Below are 21,133 nucleotides of genomic sequence, written 5' to 3'. Positions count from 1 at the left end.
TGCTATGGAGGAAACTTGGGTAGAAGCAGGTTGTCCTTTATTTGAGATGCTTATTTAGACATTGATGTGATGATGTCACCTGGACAGACGAGGTTAGCATTCAGGTGGATGTGATTTCATTGTCACTGGCAGACAGATGGTTTGAAAGCCATGTACCTGGATGAGATCACCAAGGAGAAGGTGTAGACAAAGAGAAAGGGGTTAGGAGCATTTAGAGGTTGACTAAGGAAGAGGAACCAGCAGAGGCAACTAAAGAGTAGCTTGTGAGTTGGAAGAAGAACTAGGAGAGTGTGACGACAGCAAAGTGAGGGAATTAAGTGTTTCCGCTTAATTAAAGGAGGGAGGATCAACTTTGTGGAAATCTTAGGAGAAGTCAAATAGAGTAAGAACAGGAAAGTGATTTGGGGATTTGGCAACCTGGGAATGATTGGTACCTTTGAGAAGAGCAGTTTCAGCCGAATGATGGGGCAGAAACCTGACAGGAGGGATTCAGGAAACAACAGAAGATACAAACATGTGAGCGAGGTAAGAGGAGTGAGTTTTCATCTCTGAAGCTACGTGCACATTTAAGGACTCAAATGTTTACAAGACATTATTTAGATCACTTTTACTTCATATGATGCATTAAAGCTCGCAGCATATAAAATAAAAACTAAATTTTTCAGAGCAGTGGACTAAGAACTAAAATAGGATTTCGTGAGAGAATGGATTTTTCCACTGCATTTGTCCAAGAACCTTCAACCACAAGTGTAGAAAATCTTTGGGACATTATCCCTGTCACTGTTTCCGCTGTCATATTAGTTAAAGTAGAGCCATGTCATTTCTGTTCCCCTGCCCTTTGTCCTCATGGTCTTCAACCTCTTTTTAGGACCCTTGAGATCTATATCTTAGCTTTTGGCCAGGAAATAACAAAACCTTTTTCTCCCTACCTGTTCAGGCCTCCCTACTTATTTCAAAACTAGGAATTACTCAGGCAAAAGGACTTGTGATCTCTAAAAATGTTTAATGATAGAGTCTTGGGACCCATGGGTGACTAAAGACTGGGACAGGGAGCAACTCCTATTCTTCCTAACTAATGAATAGGCTGGGGTTTTGCCAGTCAATTCTCAGCCATAATCATCAGTAAAGTAACTTCCTAAATTCCAAGCAGCAATCTCAGGCTGGGGTCATATTTCAAATGTAGAAGATTGGATGGTGGGGGCGGAGGTGGTAAATTAAAGTAGGAGTCCTTTATTTTCTAAACCTTTGGCAAAGCGAGTGAGATATATATACATTTTTTTTTTAACTTAAGGTGCGGGAAACATTTTGGAGACATTTGAGTAGATTAACAAATAGTATTTGTATATACATAACCAAAACAGTAATTTATCAGGTAGAAGGCAGATGGGGGGAATAAAATGCCAACCTGTATCTACAGTTGGGTTGTATTGATGATGAAGTGGTATTTATTCAGGGCCAGCCTAGCTTGTCAGCAACAGAAGAGCCATCGCAGCAGATGACTCCCTGCGTAGCTGGAAGACAATAATAAATTATCTCCTATGCAAACAGCACCGGCATAAAAGTAGAACAAACAGACCCTGCCTCCTGGATTCCTGAAGACTCTTACTCCCCTTTTTGTTTGACTCTGTTTTAAGCATGAAGCTCCTGACTCTGTTTTAAGCATGAAGCTACTGACATGTATCCTACAGCCAGTAACAGTAAGATCAACTCTGGTTTGGGCAATTTTATTAGGATAAATAGGACATAGTTGTTGACGATCTCTATTTTGGGGTTACTGTAAAAATGTAAGTACTTTGTTTCTGTAACATGGCTAAGTGATTCACGTAAATCTTTGTTTTATCAATATTTCATGTGATCCTATGGAATTCAGGGCTACCCAGAGGAAAACTGGGAAAGTGTTACTCAAGGAGCTTGATCCTAAGAATCACTTGAGGTACATAATAAAATTATAGAGTCTTGGACCCAATCCTGGGCTGCTAAATGAGAACTTCTGTCAAAGCCCCAGAAATATACACCCCAGTGTGATGTTCTTGGTGAGGTTTGTGTGAAGAGCAGGGAACTGAGGGTGTGAGTCAGTAAAAGTCCCAGGACAGCACTGGGAAAGCCCAAAGGACTGGTTCATAGGAAAACAGATCAGTTAAAAAATGCCTCCCCAGAGCAGCGCTTTTCAGATTTCCATGTGCATTCTGATTGCCTGGGATTTGTGGGAGATGCAGATTCTGCTTCAGTCGGTCTGGGGTGTGGCCTGAGACGCTGCATTTCTAGCAAGAAGTCTGGTGTTGCTGATGCCGCTGGACTTAGGTTTAGCAAGATCGTACAGCCATCATTTCAACTCAGAAAAATCTAAACCGGTTGGAGCTCAGCCATCATTTTTGAATATCACCTGTTCCACAAGTATGGCCTTGAAAAATGCTGATTCTGATGAATCCTAATCTTGTGCTTAGATAAAACCTGCCGTTTCTGTTTGAGCAACTCAGCTGGAAGCACCATGATAACTGTTACTGTGTGTGAAAATCACTTAGAAATGGTGTGTCTTCTTTCAGGGGTTTATAAATATTTTGGGGGAGGTGGGTTTATGTACATAATGAAAGAAAATATATATTTTAAAAGGAAAATTGTAAGGCTTCTTGTGCCAAAGCCTCCAGTCACTGTAGATAAGATGTACATAGTTGTCCTTTCTTGATTTCCTTTGAGACTGTATCTTTTACAATTCATAATGGCAAAAAGATCAGTATCGAGGTTCTTCACAGATAACACCAATGATAATTTGAAATAATTTTTTCTATTGAATGCATGTTGTGTATAACATGAGGTCCAATTTTTTAAAACATTCATTCCAAATATCTACTTCTGTGGGTGAATTAATTTTTAAAAAATATCTGTATAAAGATTGTTATTATGACACTTGGACACTGAATTACAGTCACGAAAGCTGACAGTATGCATTTTGGAACACATGCTTCCAAAAGCTGTTGTATTTGAACATCATAAACTTCATTACCAAGTCAGTCCTGTAGATCCTCTGTATTCATCAGCAGTATATCCTGAGATCTTTGTGAATCCCCACATGCAGTTCCTTGTAACCACAAAGTAGCCTCATGAAATGTCTAATGAGAGTAGTAGCCACAGGAGTAGACAGCAGATCTCTCTGAGGTGTGGAAGCTGGTGACCGGCTGGGCCTGCCTGATGCCACATGTGCTGTGTGCCCTCAGGGATCACATAGACCTTGAGACGCAGCTCAGCAGAATTACAGAGTACCTGCATTATGCGATACTTTAAGTGGCTGCTAAGTAGTCACAAAAATCAAATTCACCAGTTTCAAACAACTACCATACATAAACATCAATATGGACATTAAAAAAAAAAAACCAGGTACCTATATGCATTGCACTGTTTAACTTTCCATACTGGTTATTGGAGGAGACAGTATATGGCACACTTCATATGGGACACGTTTCTATACTGCTTTAATGCTGTATCAGTGTCATGCCTGGTTTTGATGGCTTTGTAATCAGAAAAAACTAATAGAATTCTTTATATCTCTTGAGTTCACATCATGGTGATTTTCACTGAGTAGAACAATGGACTGTCAGTTGATGATTATATATGGTTATCATATATATGCTATTATGTATATACTATGACAAAGGATTATATAGCACAGGTTGATTTTGTGTATATGTCCCTCTAGTCATTTAGCAATTCTTGAGCAACGAGAATGTGCCAAGTATTATGCTAAAGGTTAACATACGGTCTTCACTGTATTTTTTTAAGAAAGAGAGACAACCATGTCAGCAAAGTGGTTCTTGTTGTACTTAATAACACTCAAAAATGCCAGCACATTTCCACAGATAGTGTGAGCCATGGGTCTGGAGACTCTGTGCTGGCGGGTCCTTTTCCCACAATTATTCATTTCTCCTTAGCTACCACTTAGAGCAAGCAGATCTGACCTCACAGCCCTAACACAAATCTCCCAGACTTCTACACCAGAATAAAGAGCATTCAGGGGGGAAAAAAAAAGAAAGAAAGGGAAAAAAAGAATGACTTGGATTTTTAGGGGGAAGGTATAGCTCAAGTGGTAGAGGTCCTGGGTTCAATCCCGAATGCCTCCTCTAAAAAATAAAATAAATAAACTTAATTACCTCCCCAACCCTGAAAAAAAAAAAAGAGCATTCAGTAAACTCAGCTAAGTCCATCCTCAGGAACTCTGCTTGGATTTAATAATAATATTCATTACAGAATAATAATAGAAAAGAGAAATTACTTCCTCCTGTTTTCCTAGTGGGTTATACTAATATTCAGCAGGCATTCCTATATCCGATGAACAATAAAAGGAAAAGTATGTTTTACAAAGTCAATATTCAAATAAATATTTTAGGAAAAAAGAATGTTAAGATATTTGTTCTTTTCTAAACTATTATTAATAGTAGCAAAGATGCCTGCCTTTCTTGGTTTAGGGAAACAAAAAAGCAAAATGTATTTTTAGCCATAACATGAAAAGTTTCCAGCCTTTTTCAAAGCAAAGTGTTTATATCATTTGCATCTAAGAATAAGTATCTGTGGTAATATATCCTAAGACTGGACAAATTTGTGGCACAACTCCCCAAAGCTGCACAGTTTGACACTAATATCAAATTGCCTATTGTTTCAGAACTGTACATTTCACAGCAGTATCACCAGTGATTTGAAAGCATTCGCAGACAAGTTTGGTTTTGATGTCCTCATCCTGTTGGCCAGCTACCTGTCAGAGGAGCAGCAGCCCAGACGACAGATCGCTGTGTACTCTGGGAACCTAGAACTGTGCAATCAGGTAAGGACCTCCTTGATCCGGCACATCTCACTGCATCCCTGTCTGCTGGCTCTCAGAACATGTGGTGGAAAATGGGAATGGATTGGTGGTTTAAAGAAATTGGCCCAAAAGATAAGGTCCTAGAATTTGAGTTTTAAGAAATGTTGGGGATATTTTGCACATTCAGATTGTTTGATTGATTGACTAGTTTTCAGTGCTTTAATTCAGATTTTTAGTTTTTAGTTTTCATGCTGTATTAATTAAATTAGTTTTCAGTGCTTTAACTTAGGTTTTTAGTTTTGATGCTGTGTTACCAAAAAATTATCTGAATGGAATTGTCAGAGATAAATGTTGGCCCTTTTTTTCCAACTGAGGTGTAATTGACATATAACATTATTTTAATTTCAGGTGTACAACATAATGATTCTATATTTATATGTTTTGAAATGATCACCACAGTAAGTCTAGTCAACATCCATCACCATACATAATTACAATTTTTTGTTTGTTTAGGGGGGAGGTAATTAGGTCTATTTATTATTAGTTAGGTGGTGTGTGTGTGTGTGTTTTTTAACAGAATTACTGGGGACTGAACCCATGACCTTGTGCATGCTAAGCACACACTCTACCACCAAGCTATACCCTCCCTCCAATTTTCCTTCTTGTGATGAGGATTACTCTCTACTCTCTTGGCAATTTTCAAACATGTAATACAGTATTAATTAGACTCACCATGCTGTACCTTGTATCTCCATGACATTTATTTTATAAGCTTTGCCCCCCTTCACCCCACATAGGGGCTTTTGAAAGAGCCCAGTAACCACTTCCTGATTGAATCCACAGAGAGATCTCATGGCTTTCACGCAGATAAAGGCAAGGCTTTCTCTGGGTGCTGTTTTCTTTGAGGACCGCTACCTGGTAATAACTAATAAAGTTTAGTCTCTGTCTGAATGCCTGTTTGGTGCCGTGTTTAGTAACTGGTGATCTGATGCTTTAATCGAAGTTATTTTTTTTTTTTTGACACAACCGCCCTGACACTCTGGATATCCCTTGAGAAAAACATTTGTATATGTGTTTATTTTGTTTTAAAGTTAGTTTTTTTCCAGGCACTAAAATTCTGACTGGGTCATCAGTCAGATCTTCTTGGCTGATAGATGCGTCTTTCAACCCAAGATTTTGGAAATAATATAAGAAGTAGATAAAATTAGTGAATATAGGCACTGGCTATATCAAACCTGGTGTACTTAATAACCAATATGACAGTATACGTAATTTATTGTAATATGGATGACATGGACACAGAACGGTTTATCACTTGTCTTTCCTCACTAATGGATTAGACACCTGGTCTACCCACAGGTGCCTAGAAGCGAAGTCTCAACTCCTTTCTTTTCTACATCCTCCCTTTCTGTCCCCAAAGACACCCATCCTGGCTCTCTAGATGTACAAGTGTAGGTGCTCGAGCTTCTCCATGCCCTCTCCGGTCCAAATAGGAACGAGCCCCCTTCTCCTGCTGCAGACAAATTTGTACCCTCTCTTCTGACCCACATATACCTGTGCACTTCATCACCAGCCTGTACCTTTGTCAGTGCTTTGTTCTGCACTGGGTTTTAAAGCTGAATTTTATCTTTGGTCACTGGTTTCCTAGGGACAGGACTTGGGTCTCCTAAGCCTCCAATATGGTGGTTTTCAGTCACTTTTAAAATCAATTGATTTTTTAAAATCAATTTAAACATTGATTAACCTGTAACAGACAAAGGTAGAAGAGTGGATGAAGCCATTATAAGCACTTGAGGTGACTCCGCTCTGCCTCTCCCCTCTCCCCCCACCTCCGCAACCCTCCCCACCCATCGCCCAACGACATCTGCTTGAAATCTTGAGCAACACAAAGTCAAGACTGCCTTAGAGGAATATTTCTTTGTCCATGTGGTCACAGCCTCTGCAGCTCAACTGCCTGAGTTCAAAATGTCACTCTGTCACTTGTTAGCTACGTGTTGTTGGTCAGGTTATTTAACCTTCCTGTATCTCTATTTCCTCGTTGGCAAAATGGGGATAAAAAGTTCCTACCGTATAGAGTTACTGTGAGGATTAAAGGAGATACTGCACGTAAAACTTAGAACTGTGCAGGGCCTAGGAAGGCACTGAATAAATGTTAATCACTTTTATTATTACTATCTGTGTGAGCGCTGTAGTTGTTACTATTATTGTTGTTATTGTTACCTCCACTGATCCTATGGGGCCATTTCAAACGTGCAAAATATCCTCAACATGTCCTACGAAATCACAGAGCTGCAGCCTGGTTTTGGCCCCACACTGACTCACTCATCTCCCCGCCTTCCGAGGCAGTTTTGCCTGTTCTGGGCTCCGTGTTGATGCTCCCTGGGGCAGGAGGAGACAGCGGGGGCCTGAGTGCTGTTGAGAAAGCTCTGCGCTGGTAGCTGCTTTCTCCTCCCTACTTTCTCCTTTGCCTTCTGAGGCTTTCAGAGGTTAAATCAGGTCCTGGCTGCCTGCTACCTACCAGAGCCTTTCTTCTGCCTCATTTTCCCTCATGCCAGTACTTTTCCCCTAGTTTTTTCAGTAATCAGCATTATCTCTGCTTTTTGCAAAGCTGAATTTTGCTCCTGTTAGAAGATGGTATTAAGTTACACTGAAGAAAGGATGTAAGTGATCTTACCTCTCTTTACCTGTAACTTTCTGGAGTCAGCAAAACCGAGCAGCTGGATTTTGGGTCCAATGAAAAGACAATTTGATGGGATTAGAGATGGAGTTGGTGGTGTATTAAGTGGGACGTTCCATGTTTTACTTTCTGCAGTTCTCAGTTCTCTGTCTTCTTTCAAGACAGATGAATGCAGATTAATTTTATATTACAAAAAATTAAGAAAGACAAGTTGCAAAGAGCAAAGAGGGCCTGAGTGCTCACACAAATCCCTGTGCCTCCCCGACAGATTTGCTGTGAGCTGGAAGAGTGCCAGAGCCCTTGCCTTGAGCTGGAGCCCTTTGAATGCGGCTGTGACGAGATCCTGGTGTACCAGCAGGAGAACCCTGCGGTGACTTGTGATCAGGTGGTTCTCCTGGTCAAGGAAGTCATCAACAGGAGGTGTCCAGAGATGGCCTCCAACAGCCGGACATCCTCCACGGAGGCGGTGGCAGGCAGCGCCCCACTCTCCCAGGGGTCTTCCGGAATTGTGGAGTTATATGGTTCTGACATAGAGCCACAGCCCAGCTCTGTGAATTTCATGGAAAACCCTCCAGATCTCAACGATTCTAACCAGGCCCAGGCGGATGTCAACGCAGACCTCGTTAGCCCAGACAGTGGGTTGGCCACCATTAGGAGCAGCCGCTCATCCAAGGAGAGCTCAGTTTTCCTCAGCGATGACAGTCCAGTGGGAGAAGGTGCTGGGCCTCACCACAGCCTCCTCCCAGGGTTTGACTCTTACAGCCCTATCCCTGAAGGGCCAGTAGCAGAGGAGCATGCCCGGTCTGGAGAACACAGTGAATCCTTTGACCTTTTCAACTTTGACCCCACACCCATGGTTTCTGGGCAGTCCCAACCGTCTTCCCATTCTGCCGACTACTCCCCCACAGATGACTTCTTCCCCAACAGCGATTCATCCGAAGGACATCTCCCCACGGGACCTAAAGGACTCAATGGGATGGGGATGGATGTATCGAATTATTCATCCAGTTCTCTTTTGTCAGGAGCTGGCAAAGATAGCCTTGTGGAATTTGATGAGGAGTTTGTCCAGAGACAAGAAGGTCCCAGGGATAACTCTGAAAGAAATTTGACCCTGACGGGTTTTGTGGGAGATGAATCTCCTTCACCAGAAAGTCTGAAAAACATTGGAAAGAGGGTCCCACCAACACCTATGAATAGCTTTGTAGAAAGTTCGCCATCCATTGAAGAACCAACTCTACTCTATACAGAAGACGTGACCCCCAAAACTGTCAACCCAGGACCCCCTCCCACCCGGGCACGGTGCAGCAGCTGGTGGGGTGGTTTGGAAATTGACTCTAAAAATATTGCTGATGCATGGAGCTCCAGTGAACAGGAATCTGTTTTCCAGAGCCCTGAGTCATGGAAAGATCGTAAGCCAAGCCCAGTTGATAGAAGAGCCTCAGATTCTATATTTCAACCAAAGAGTCTCGAGCTCCCAAAGTCAAGTCCCTGGGAGTCAGAATTTGGTCAGCCTGGGCTGGGCAGCAATCCTGTTCAAGACCAAAATGAGGAAAACTTGCAGTTTGAGAACGTGTCCCCTGAGAAATCGCATTTGCCGAGCACTTGTCCTCAAGGAACAAACCACCTGATAGAAGACTTCGCTGCTTTGTGGCGTTCTGATCGCTCTCCCACCGCGATGCCCGAGCCGTGGGGAAATCCCACGGAGGATGGCGAACCCACAGCTGCATCATCGTTCCCAGCCTGGAGCGCGTTTGGTAAAGAAGATGATGCTGAAGCTTTGAAAAACACCTGGACACTGCACCCAACGAGTGGTGAGGCACCTTCGGCGAGGGACCCGAAGGAGTGGGCCATGGCCAAAAGCGGGTTTTCTTTCTCTTCGGAAGACCTGGTGGACCGTTCACCCAGTGGGGCAAATAATGAAGCAGTTCCAGAAATCTGGGGCAAGAAGGACCACGACTCCAGAGACGATGTCCTTATATCTGGAAATCCCAGGCCTGATGTGGATCATGCATGGAATAGTTCTCAGCTCACCAAGGAAGATCAGAATGGTTCAGTGGATCCAGACAAGAGAGGGAAGATGTATGAAAATGTAGATTCCTGGAAACTTTTTGAGCAGAGTCACAAGAAAGGAGGGTCTGACGTCCTAGCACCTTGGGAAGATTCCTTCTTGTCATATAAATGTTCTGACTACAGTGCATCCAACATAGGGGGAGACTCGGTGCCATCCCCTTTAGACACCAACTACTCCACCTCTGACTCCTATACGTCACCAACGTTTGCTGGAGACGAAAAAGAAACCAAAAGCAAGGGCCTTTTCGAGTCACAAGATGCTAGCTCTACCCCAGGGGAACCTGAAATGCCCCCTCAATCACAGCAGCAGCCACCTAGAAATCGCATCATTTCAGGTCCTGGAAACCTGGACATGTGGGCTTCACCTCACTCAGATGATAGCTCTGAAATAAATGCCACTCACAGCCCAGATAGAGACTCACTCAAGGCAGAGCCCACGGATGAGAAGACCATCTCTACGGAGGAGGACTTTGGGGAAAGCAGCCAGTCCAGTTACGACGACCCCAGCATGATGCAGCTGTACAATGAAACCAACCGACAGCTCACGCTTCTGCACAGCACCACCAGCTCGCGGCAGGCAGCCCCCGACAGTCTCGACTTGTGGAACAGAGTGATTCTGGAGGACACGCAGTCCACTGCCACCATCTCGGACATGGATAACGACTTGGACTGGGACGACTGTAGTGCGGGGGTGGCGATCAGTGGTGAAGGTCAGGCACAAGGGTACCTGGCTGAAGGTACCGAGCCCGAAACCCGATTTTCAGTGAGACAGGTAGAACCATGGGGCATAGAGTATCCGGAGGCAAGTCAGGTAGATTGGGAACTCCCTGCCTCTTCGGAGCACAGCTCAGACACTGCTCCCCGTGAATATCACATGCTGAATGAGAAAAGCGGGCAGCTAATCGCGAATAGCATTTGGGATTCCGTCATGAGAGATAAAGCCGTGTCGTCATTAATATTACCAGGCCCATCGTCTGTTACAGATTCAGAACAAAGCAAATCGCCTCCTGAAAGTTCCAGCCCACTAGAAGAAATTAAGGACAGTCCCATCCCGGATATGCTGGAAGTCTCTGGAGCCAGAGAGTCAGAAACACTTGGTCCCGACAAGCAGGACACGTGCATAGGAACCCCGCCAAGTGACACCGCAGTTTTGGTGACCAGGCTTGAGAATCCAGGGCATTTTGCCTGCTCTGGTCCCTGGAGAGATCCTGGCTATGGACTAAAGGAAAGTGAGAAGGACACAAATGGAGCTGCCAATACGGAGCGCCCCAGTGAGGAGGAGCTGATGGACAGAGCCTTGGGGACTGAAAAAGGGCAAAGTGACCAGGAGTGCTCTTCCCCAGCTGCACCTGTGCATCAAGTCATCTGCGACGAATCAGGCAAAATCAGCCCTCTTTCAGTCACTTCCAGTCCTCAGACTGAGGAACCCCAGGAGGCGTTAGAGCATGAGAGGGGATCTTACGCTCCAGACCCCTGTGATGTGCAGACAGAGGTGTCCGCAGATCACCCACAGGCAAAAGAGATCAATGAAAAGCACCTCATAAGTCGCAGAAATTCAGAGGGAACTACTGAAATTTCAGGTAGACCGAATTTCACCAAAAATGTATCTCTACCTGAAATGAATCTGGAGAAAACTGAAGAATGTAACATTCTGGAGCCCGAGAGAATGAACCCAGAGCCACCTCATGAATGTCCCCAGAGCCTTGATGTTCAGGATGTCCCCAAAGACAGTGATGTGCAGATCAGTTGCACAGGTCATGAGATAACTAAGAATCTTGAAGTTGAGAATACTGAAAACAGCCTTTCAGGAGCTGATACATCAGGAAATTATGACAGAGATAGTGTTTCTAGTGAGTTTACACATTCAAGTGCATCCAGTCCTGACCGAGATGATTCTTCAGCTGCATTGCCTTCCTGGGACCAAGGACCCAATTCTGGGCATCAGGAGGAGAATCGCGATGATTGGAATGCACAGGATCACCAAGAATCTGAACTAATGACTACTGATGGTCAAGCAGAAGTAATTTCCGAAATCAAGGGCTTGGAGAAAAACAGAATGGACAGGTTTGAAAACAGCTTAGATCCCAAGGTTCCTAAATATTTAGAGATTTGGAGTGACTCAGTAGACGCTGATTCCTTTTCCTCTTTATCCAGCCCTGAGACAGGCAAATATTCTGAATATTCAGATGTGTATCAGGAAGGAAATCTCGTGGTTAGCCATCAAGAGAAAAAGGAGTATGATACTCCCGAAACTGAGCAGCGGGAGGATGCCAAGTTCACGTCAACCAGCTCGGGTTCTGATGATGATCGCGGAGGTGATGAAGACCCAGTGGAGAAAGAGATGCATTCAGCCACTTGCCAAGTTGCTCAGAGTGAACCCAGAGCATGGGATTCATTGGATGGCTCTAATAAGTTCTTGGACACAGCTAATCCTGAGCCTGGGGAATTTTCTGCTTACACAGGGAGTTCAGAACCAGCAGAGAATGAGAACAAGTCAGACCCATTCTGTGACAATCCACAAAGCAGTCCTGCTCACTGGAATTTCTCACCACCAAAGGAGACTGAAGTGCAGGTTACAGCAGTGGATAAGGAGATGAGATCTTCCCCAGAAGGAGAAAGTACAGAAGATGTCATATGGCAAATCTCTCCCAAAACTGAACCAAAGAATGAAAACGATTTTGAGTCGGAAAGGCTTGGCTTCTCAGCTGACAGCACTGAATGGTGGAATGCCTCTCTACAGGGAGGGCGACCAGTTGAGAGTGCATCTGAAGGGGAAGTATCAAGCTCAAGTGGGGTGTTAGAGATGGGTCCCTGGGGAGCAGCCATTCAGGGTGATACTGAACCCCTGGAAGTGCAGTGTACTGATCCTTTTGGTGATGAACATCAGTCACCCTTTCTGGATAGTAACGGGGAGAAAGCCCATGAGCATCTTTGGAATATTCAGCCAAGGCAGCCAGACCCAGAAGCTGGGCAACTTAGCCAGCTTGTAATATTGAACCACATGACAGAAAATGATTCCGGAGAGCAGACCTTCATGTCTTCTGCTGATGACAAACTCACTTCTGAAATACCTACCCAAGAGCAGTGTCCGAACACAGTGCTGTCCGTCTGGGATCAGCCAGGCCCTGCATTTACTCACACCGATGAAAATGGATGCTTTGTGTCTAATGTGTCAATGACTGAGTGTCAAGAAACAAACTGGTGGGAAGAAGAAAAATCACACCCCAGTGAAATGACAAATTCAAGCATTGCCTCTGAAGATTTCCCTGCCGTCAGTTCCTCCACCCAGTTGATGAAGAAGTCAGGCTCCGAGTGGGATGGCTCTGCCCCTGGTGAGGGCCCCCAAGGGACGTTTGTTCCAGACATTTTATACGGCAGCTTCCAAGAGGGCAGGCAGCTGGCTTCAGCTTCACCGGACTTGTGGGTGGGTGTTAAGCAGCCCTTCAGTGTGAACACAGATGGTGAGAATCCTGATATTCTGACTCACTGTGACCATGACAGCAGTTCCCAGGCTTCCGACAGCCCTGATGTGTGCCACGATCATGACGCAAAGCAGGAGACTAGGCAGCCCACCAGGGCTGGGCTGGGCCCTGAAGGAGGGGAAGCCAGCGCGTTGTGCCTCACCGAGCCAGAGGCAGCAGAGGAGCCCGTTCAGGAGCCCGGGCAGGAGCTTGTCCTGTACTGTTCACAACCGTATTCTGAAAATGCAATTCCACTGCCTCCCGTCAGTGAGCCAGCAAACACAGATGACTCATCTCAGCCTGCCTCTCACAGAGGTTCTCCTGAACCTGCCGAAATAAATGGTGAAGACAGTACTAGTTTAAAAGCATCCGAAAAAGGAGCCGACCCAGGCGCAGCAGCAGTTTTGGAACCTGATGACAGAACAGTCCCAATGATTGAAAACGTGGGAGCCAGTATCTGTGTGATTCCCCAAGAGCCAGCTCTGGACGGCAGCAGCTCTTGGGTATCAGAAGGCTTTTCTCCTGAGAGTCAGACAGACACAGGGGCCCTGCTGGACCACGAGCAACCTTTTGCTACTGAGAATCCTGCCACAGTTCCTGACGCTTTGCTAGCCTCGGACACTTGTCTGGATGTAAGCGAAGCTGCCTTTGACCACAGTTTCAGCGATGCCTCGGGTCTCAACACATCCACGGGAACAATAGATGACATGAGTAAACTGACATTATCAGAAGGCAATCCTGAAACGCCATTTGATGGGGATGCAGGGAGGCATGACATCTGTTCATCTGAAGCCTCGTGGGGGGATTTTGAATATGATGTCGTGGGTCAAAATATTGATGAAGATTTAATGAAAGAGCCTGAACACTTTGTCTATGGTGGTGACCCTCCCTTGGAAGAAGATGCTCTGAAGCAAGAGCTGGCACCTTACACACCTCCCTTTGATCTGACCTATCTCACAGAACCGACTCCTGATGTCAAAGCCACAGAGGAAGCTGGGACTCCAGAGGATGAGTCTCTGGGGAGTGAAGCAGCAGAGATCTTGCTTTCTGCCCTTCCTAATCAAAGAAGGAAGGAAAACCATGCTGAGACCAAAAGTGGACAGGCCGGACACCAGCTGGTTGTCCTGCATATTCATGAGGACCCTGAGTCAGTTTCTCTGCCTGTAGAAGTGGACACCAGCATGGAGTTGTCTCCGTCAACCATTGACTGGGATGTAGAAACAGATCATTCAGATTCGCCAGCAGGTGGAGACAGAGGACCGCCAAATGGTAAGAAACACTTTGTTTCTCACCCCCAAGAAAAGGCTGCTTTCATTCAATTAATGCATTTGTAAAACACACTCTTCCTATCAAGAAGGAAGGGTCAAGAGGAACTAACTACGTTTGTAGTGGGTGCCTAGCCGAGTCCTGAGATGAAACAGTAATATCTGCCACTTATATTAATAACTGCCCTTGAGAGTGCATGAGAAAATCAAACAGCTCTACAAAAGGAACATATTTTTTAAACTCTCTCTTTAGATCATTTGCAAAGATCACAAATCACAAAGCGTGTTAATTAAGCCTTGTTCTCCCCTTCTCACCTTCATCTTCCACTTCTAGGTGCCAACAAGGGAATATTAGAGTTGGAAGAAGAAAAAATAATTCCTACCAAAGAGCCTGAGCAGATAAAATCAGAATACAGGGGAGAATGGTACCCGGCAAAGAAGGAGGATCAGCATGCGTTGCACATGGATTACATACTTGTACACCAAGAAGAAAATTCACCCTCAGAGCCAGAGGCCCGTGAAGCCAGAGAAAGCACATCAGAATTAGAAGAATTTCCCATAGATTCCGAAGAAACGAGGCTGCCAAGAACTCGGTTAGGAAGCTTCGCAGACACATGTGAGCCTGCTTCCTTAGATGAAAGAAACCATCTTTCTGCAGAAAGATTGTCTTCCAGAGATGAGAAGAGTTCTTCCTTTGAAAGCCCTGGGCAGGACCAGAGTTGGATGGTCCTGGGCCCTAGAGAGGTTGGTGATGCATCTTCGGAAACCAGGGACAGGGGGCCTGGATGGTCTGGTGAGGCTGTGGAGCCAGGCTCTGACCACGGCGTGGGCAAGGGCCCCCAAGCACAGGTTCTGAAAGAAACAAAGTCTCTAGAATCTTTAGCACTAGAGGAATCCTCCGGTCTGTGCAGCCAATCCCAGAAGAGCAAGAGCCGAGGCAGGGCTGGCCCCGAGGCAGTTATGTTGCGGGCTGTCGCCCATGACAATGAATGGGAAATGCTTTCATCACAGCCTTCTCAGAAACGCACAATCCCTGAAACGGAAATGGAGGAGGAGACAGAGTTTCTTGAGCCCAGAACGAGGAAACCAAGACCAAATGGGTAAGCAGAAAGCTAGACTTTTTTTTTCCTGTAAACTATTTTATTAGAAACTGGAGAAATGCTGAGGGGTAATGGAATATGAACAATACCTGGGTGATAGAAGCTTTGCTTTTATTTATCGCAGAGCATACATTAGTAAAAGCAACTGCTAGGTAAGCATCATGAAAATGATGTTTAATGTACATTTTCAGCCAGAGAGGCCCCTTCAATTTCCATCCGGAGTCTTGTATTTACCCTCCTGATACTTTCTCCACCTACTCTGTACCTGTATTACTCTCAAACAGGCAGGTGGAACCGGAGCGGGGAGGGCACTCACACTGATTTACAGTGCATGGCACTTTGTACGCATTATCTTATTCAGTCCTTACAACAGCCCTCAAGCGGTAAGTATGATGATCTGCATTTTTCACATACTGGTTGGGGGAGGGGAGTTGAGGCTCAGAAAGGTTCTGTAACTTGCCTGAAATTTAGTAACCAGAGTGAACACTCTGGGACTCAGCATTTCCCACCTCCGAAGCTTGTGCTTCTACAGCAGACACACTGCCTGGCGTACAGAAAAGGCGGTTGCGGTTCTATGCAAGCATCTCACTTACTAATGAAGGATAGGGAGATGCCACAGTAGGCTTAAAATCTTACTGCGAAACATTCGTTCCTTAATTGGCTGAAAAATTGGCAAATAACCATCAAACTGTTTAGCTGATAGTAACACCCCTAAATTAGGCCCACCAAAGCGTGGGTCCTTGCCTGCCAGCTGGAGAGAATTCACAGCTGAGGCAGAGGGACAGAGAGAAACTGCTTTTATTTCTCAAAAGAGGAAAAGGACAGAAAGTGCTTGAGCAGGGAGAAGGGAAGGAAAGCACTTGAACAAGGAAGAGGGGAGCAGGGGGCCGTCAGCTCAGACTGGCAGTCAGGGCAGCTCCAACCTGGGTCGGGCCACGTGGGCTTTTCTGAGAGGCCTGTGCCATCATGTCGTCCTTCCGGGTGTGCTGGAAGCAGTCAGTCCTTGTTTGAGCTTTTCAGTCCTTGTATGGGCTTTTCCGGTCGTTGTCATGGCGATCGTCGGCTGTCATGGTGCTGTTGGGTGTGTCATTGGGCATGCGAATACATTACAATGAGCGTGTAATGAGACTCAAGGTCTACCCGCAGTCAAATCCTCCACCATCTTGGATAGGGTCAGTTCTAACCACTTCTTGTTTCCTCTATGCAGCTGCTTCCTGAGACTTAGGTAAGAGTAATTGCTTTCTATTTGAGGGAGGGGCAGGGGTATAATCTTGGGGGCAACAGCCTTGGTAACAAAAAGGAAAGTTGCTTTAATCAGAATGCCTGCAATCTGGTGGACCCAGCACCCCTCCTTAAAAAATAACCCATCTCCAAAGTTTCTGTTCAGCCATGAAAGCTTCAAAGGGAAATGAAGGAATAATCTCAGTTAACTGTTGAGCTAGGTGGTCAGAATCGCATCCCCCAGTGCCTGCAGGCTTGCCCTGATCAACTGCTTGAGCCTGCTCTTCTTGGACTCGGGGAGGCCTGGGAGACTTCAGCTTTTCTATAAGCAAGAGGTGGGGGTGGGGGTGGGGGCGGCCCACAGGGCCCTGCTCCCTTTCAAAACCAGTCACCTACTCATTCATTCATTCATTCATTCACCCTTTGGTTTTTGAGAATCTGCTCTGTGCCCAGTTTCCAGGTAGCCAGTGGATGTCATCCCTGCCCTCAAGCTTCCAGGCCCTGCTAAAACTGTTCAGCGTTGTTCATGTCTCTTCACTTGCCCTGATAAAGCCCTCCTACTCCCAGGGACAAAAGGGCAAATTGTGAAAAGTAACTTGAGTAAAGGTGAAAATCATATTTGCCTTAAAATCTAGTGAGGGAAAGATACCTTTTCCTACTACATTTTGGGGGCATAAAGGATTACGCACATCACGTACCCACTGCAAGTCAAGGCAGCTGGATTCCAGCCTGGCTCTACCACTGCCCGTGATGTATAACAGGGTTAACCCTAGGCTTCAGTTTCCTCATCTGTAAAAATAAGCAGGTTGGGCTGGAGGGTCTCAAGCCTTCCTTCAGTATCAAAGCCTGCGACCATAATTTGTGTGTAAATACAAAGTGTCCAGGAGAGCTTTAGCGTTGACAGATTGGTCTTCTGCAGGAACAGAGAAATCAGAACAGCAGGGGTGTATCGAAGGTTAGTGCCGTAAGGAGTTAAAAGCTGCTGCAGTATTCGAGCGCAGCTTCATCAGTCCAGACATTTCCAGTTGGCCTAATCTTTCTTTCTTCCTGTCAAGCTATTTCCTTCCAGAGAGACCTCAGATCCGCTATCAGAGGGAGGGTAGCAGATGGATCCCAGCAGCCCTGCTGGCATTGTTGTAGATTGAGCTCAGAAGGCAGGCAGCCTTGAGTTGGCTGCGCTATGATTTGGCTTCATGTCTGCATTGTGCACATGCCCCTGAAATCCAACAGATGATAGTGTTCCATTGTGCCACTCGCCCCTTCTAATGAGGTTTCTTTGCTCGGCCCTTTCTGCTCAGCTACTGCAGGAACGAAAATTTTCTCACCGTTGGGGGAAGGGACAGGTTTTTTCCTGCTGGCATTTGTATCACCTTTTGCGTAAATAATTTTACTCTGAATGTATTTGAAACCTCCCCTCCATGCTAGATTTTGGAAGGCTGCAGATTAATCCCAAACAGTGGTTTTCTAAGTGGGGCCCTAAAACCAGTAGGCCCCAGCATCACCTGGACACTTGTTAGAAACGCACAGTGCCTGCCCCACCCACCCTAGACCTCCTGAGGCAAGCACTTGGGTGGGGCTCAGCCGGCTGCGTGTCAGCACCTCTTCCAGGGGATTCTGACACACAGTAAAGTTTGAAAATCATTGGTCTAAAGCTTACTCGCCGTCTCTCTAGGATTTACAGTTTACTAAGGAAGTTAAACATGAGTGAAAAGGTAGAAAATTGCATGATATTTAAATCATGAGAGTTGATGACCAACATCAGTTTAAATATAAATAGCTACCAGTTATGGGCACTTGCCCTGGGCCAGATACTGAGCCCTGTATGCGCACTATCCCCCGTTACCATGGCAACAGTAGGAGGTAAGACACCAGGGAGGTAACTGATGCTCAGAAAAGTTGAATCACGTGCTCTGGCTTATCATTAGAAAGTGGAGAAGCTGGGATTTGAATCTGAGTCTGGAGTAGGTGTCAATGCGCATCAGTTAAGAGAGCAGCTTCTGTGCAAGACACCGCTGTGCAGGAGGAATGACGGGTGACTCAGCCAGCAGCGTCGAGAGGCCCAGGGCCTGGGACACTTTAAGAGGCCCATGAGAAGCTCTGGATTTCTTTTAAAATCAAGAGAAAAAATGCTTAAATTGTTGTGTGGATTTTTCTCCAGTGTGGATTATATTTCTTGCTGCCAATGCAGATGTAAAACAAATTGTTAGTCAGGTTTCTTTTTTTTTCTTAAATGAAGGAAGGAGCCCATGAAGGCAAAGTGCCCAAAGCCCATGAAAGTCATACTGTGACCCTGAGAAAAGCCATTCGAGCTAGGCATTAAATGAAGGTCACGGTCGGGAAAGGTGAAGAAGAGGGTGAGAGGCCAGCCAAGTTAAACCGGGGAGAAAAAGATGAAGGACATCCTGGAGACAGGAAGGCAGTCACAGGAGCAACATGATAAAATAGCCATCTTTTCCCAACCAAAAACCTGGAACCATCTTCTGACATGTTATCTGATCATAGGACCAAAATCAAGACTGTCCTGGGGAAAAAAAAAATTTAAACATGGTCTTCAAAAGTAAAAGTAGGCTGACAGCAGAGGCAATGTGACACACCAGCTACAAATTGGCTTCTTGCCCTCACGTCACCCAGTCACACCCTCAGCCGTTGCACTGATGTGAGAACAGTAAGGCATATTTTCAAAATCTGAGGGAGCAGTAGAAAGATGCCTTTTCTCCTCCTACTCCACCTACTGACTCTGGCTAACGAAACGTGTTATGAGTGTGGGGAGGTAAACCAGCTCCCCTGAGATCTTCACTGTGTTCCAGTTCCCTAGCATCAGTCTTCCCAGCTGTTACCAACACCATGCTCATCCTGCAGCGTAGACCCACCAGCAAAGGATCACACACCAATTCCCCAGTGATCAGTGCATATGCCTGGTCTTTCCTCTGTGGTCACAGAGAACGTCTGCAGAGTAACCTGCGGCATATGCAGACTTTTCTGAAAACAACCATTTGTACGTTTGTTTTAAAGAAAGCATGGTTGCAAGAATGTCATGTGAAGAAAGAGTACTTAGAAAGGGTATTAGTCAGTGTTCTCCAGAGACACAGAACCAATAGGAGCAATACATGTATATGTATGAGAGACGGAGAAGGGAAGGAGGAAGGAAGGAGAAATTGTTTCAAGGAATTGGAATTGGCTCACAAAATTTTAGGGACTGGCAAGTATGAATTTTGTAGGACAGGCCAGCAGGCTAGAAACTCAGGCAAGAGTCGTTGCAATCTTGAGTCAGAGTCTGCAGGGCAGCAGGCTGGAAACTTAGGCAGAGCCTCTGTGTTGCAGACTTGAGGTGAGTTCCTTCCTGTTCAGGAAAATTCAGACTTTGCTTGTAAGGCCTTCAACTGATTGGATGAGGCCCACCCACACTCCCAGAGGTAATCTGCCTTACTCAAAGCCTGCTGATCTCAGTGCTAATCACATCTAAAAAAAAATACCTTCACAGCAACATCTAGACTGGTTGACCAGATAAGTGGGCACTAGAGCCTAGCCAAATTGACCCATAATATTATCAGAGGTTATATGCAGAAATGAACTACATGCTAAGAACATGGGCCATTAACATAGTAAACTTATTAACTGAATTATATTTTAAAATGAGAGGACTGATAGAAAAACATTGGCTTTCTATAGGTGTGGGCAAACATACAGCTTTGTGGGGTGATGAAAGGAAATAATTTCCAGGAGGACTAAGAAGACTGACAATTCTTGTCCCATCTTTTGTAGAAAACATGCAGCAGGGGGGCAGTGGGAAAGGAACGGGGGAGGGGGATGAACAAGGGAGGGGAGGGGAGCTGTGGTCACGTGTACCTTTGAAGCAAGTATTTAGAAGTGACCTGATGTATTTGTGGAGCTGTAGCTTGTCTTGTAGTTCTGCAGGGTGAGTTATTTGCTACTTCCTCAAGCAAATATGACCTTCAAACGCACTGTATTTCACATTCCACATGACCTGCTTCTTACGGTAATCTCTGTGCATTCTTTTTTTTAAATTAGTAATTTCTGGCCTTTTTTCTCCTGTCTGACAAAAACTATGGAGAAGAATTTGTCTTTCTCTCTGTGACTCTATTGGAAGATCTTATGTTTTTCATGAGACCTTCTGAAATCAGCTCTTTCTGTGTATGACTTCTGGGTGAGGAGTTAGTACCTTGGGTTCTACACCCATGTGAATGTTGAGAATGAAAAACAGGTAAAGAAATAATCTGTTGATGCTTGCTTTCGAGGCCGGGTAATGATATGTTTGGGCTCTCAGAAGAACCAGACCCTTTGAGCACATACTCCCCCCCCTCTGGTCTTGCTGTTTGAATGGGCTCTCTCCCAGTTCCAAACATTTGCCCTTTCTCCAAAGTAAACTGATGCTCTGTAAACGACAACCTTCCCTTGTTTACGGACTGTTTTTGGCTTTGCCCTGAACCAAACGGGGAGGACCGAACTTGGCACTGACTCTGTTCATTTATTTTTGTAAGTATATTTTATCATTTGGTGTGTTCTAGTTGGTGACTTGGTAGGGATAATGA

General features: G+C 45.2%; 1 protein-coding gene across 6 annotated transcripts in view; it reads left to right on the top strand.

Annotated features, from left to right (window-relative positions):
- Positions 1-21,133, top strand: part of PRUNE2 (prune homolog 2 with BCH domain) — a 230,198-nt gene that overhangs the window by 147,622 nt on the left and 61,443 nt on the right. For all 6 annotated transcript variants that reach the window (XR_012072048.1, XM_072959626.1, XM_072959623.1 and 3 more), the window contains 3 exons: positions 4,652-4,810; positions 7,735-14,266; positions 14,597-15,362. Coding sequence is in view for 5 of the 6 variants with exons in the window: in XM_072959626.1 (XP_072815727.1) it covers positions 4,652-4,810; positions 7,735-14,266; positions 14,597-15,362 (7,457 nt within the window). In the remaining variant the exon portion in view is untranslated. The remainder of the gene's footprint in view (positions 1-4,651; positions 4,811-7,734; positions 14,267-14,596; positions 15,363-21,133) is intronic.

The sequence above is a fragment of the Vicugna pacos genome, chromosome 4, assembly GCF_048564905.1.
Source record: "Vicugna pacos chromosome 4, VicPac4, whole genome shotgun sequence".
Lineage (NCBI taxonomy): Eukaryota > Metazoa > Chordata > Mammalia > Artiodactyla > Camelidae > Vicugna > Vicugna pacos.
This window is presented reverse-complemented; position numbering and strand designations above follow the sequence as displayed.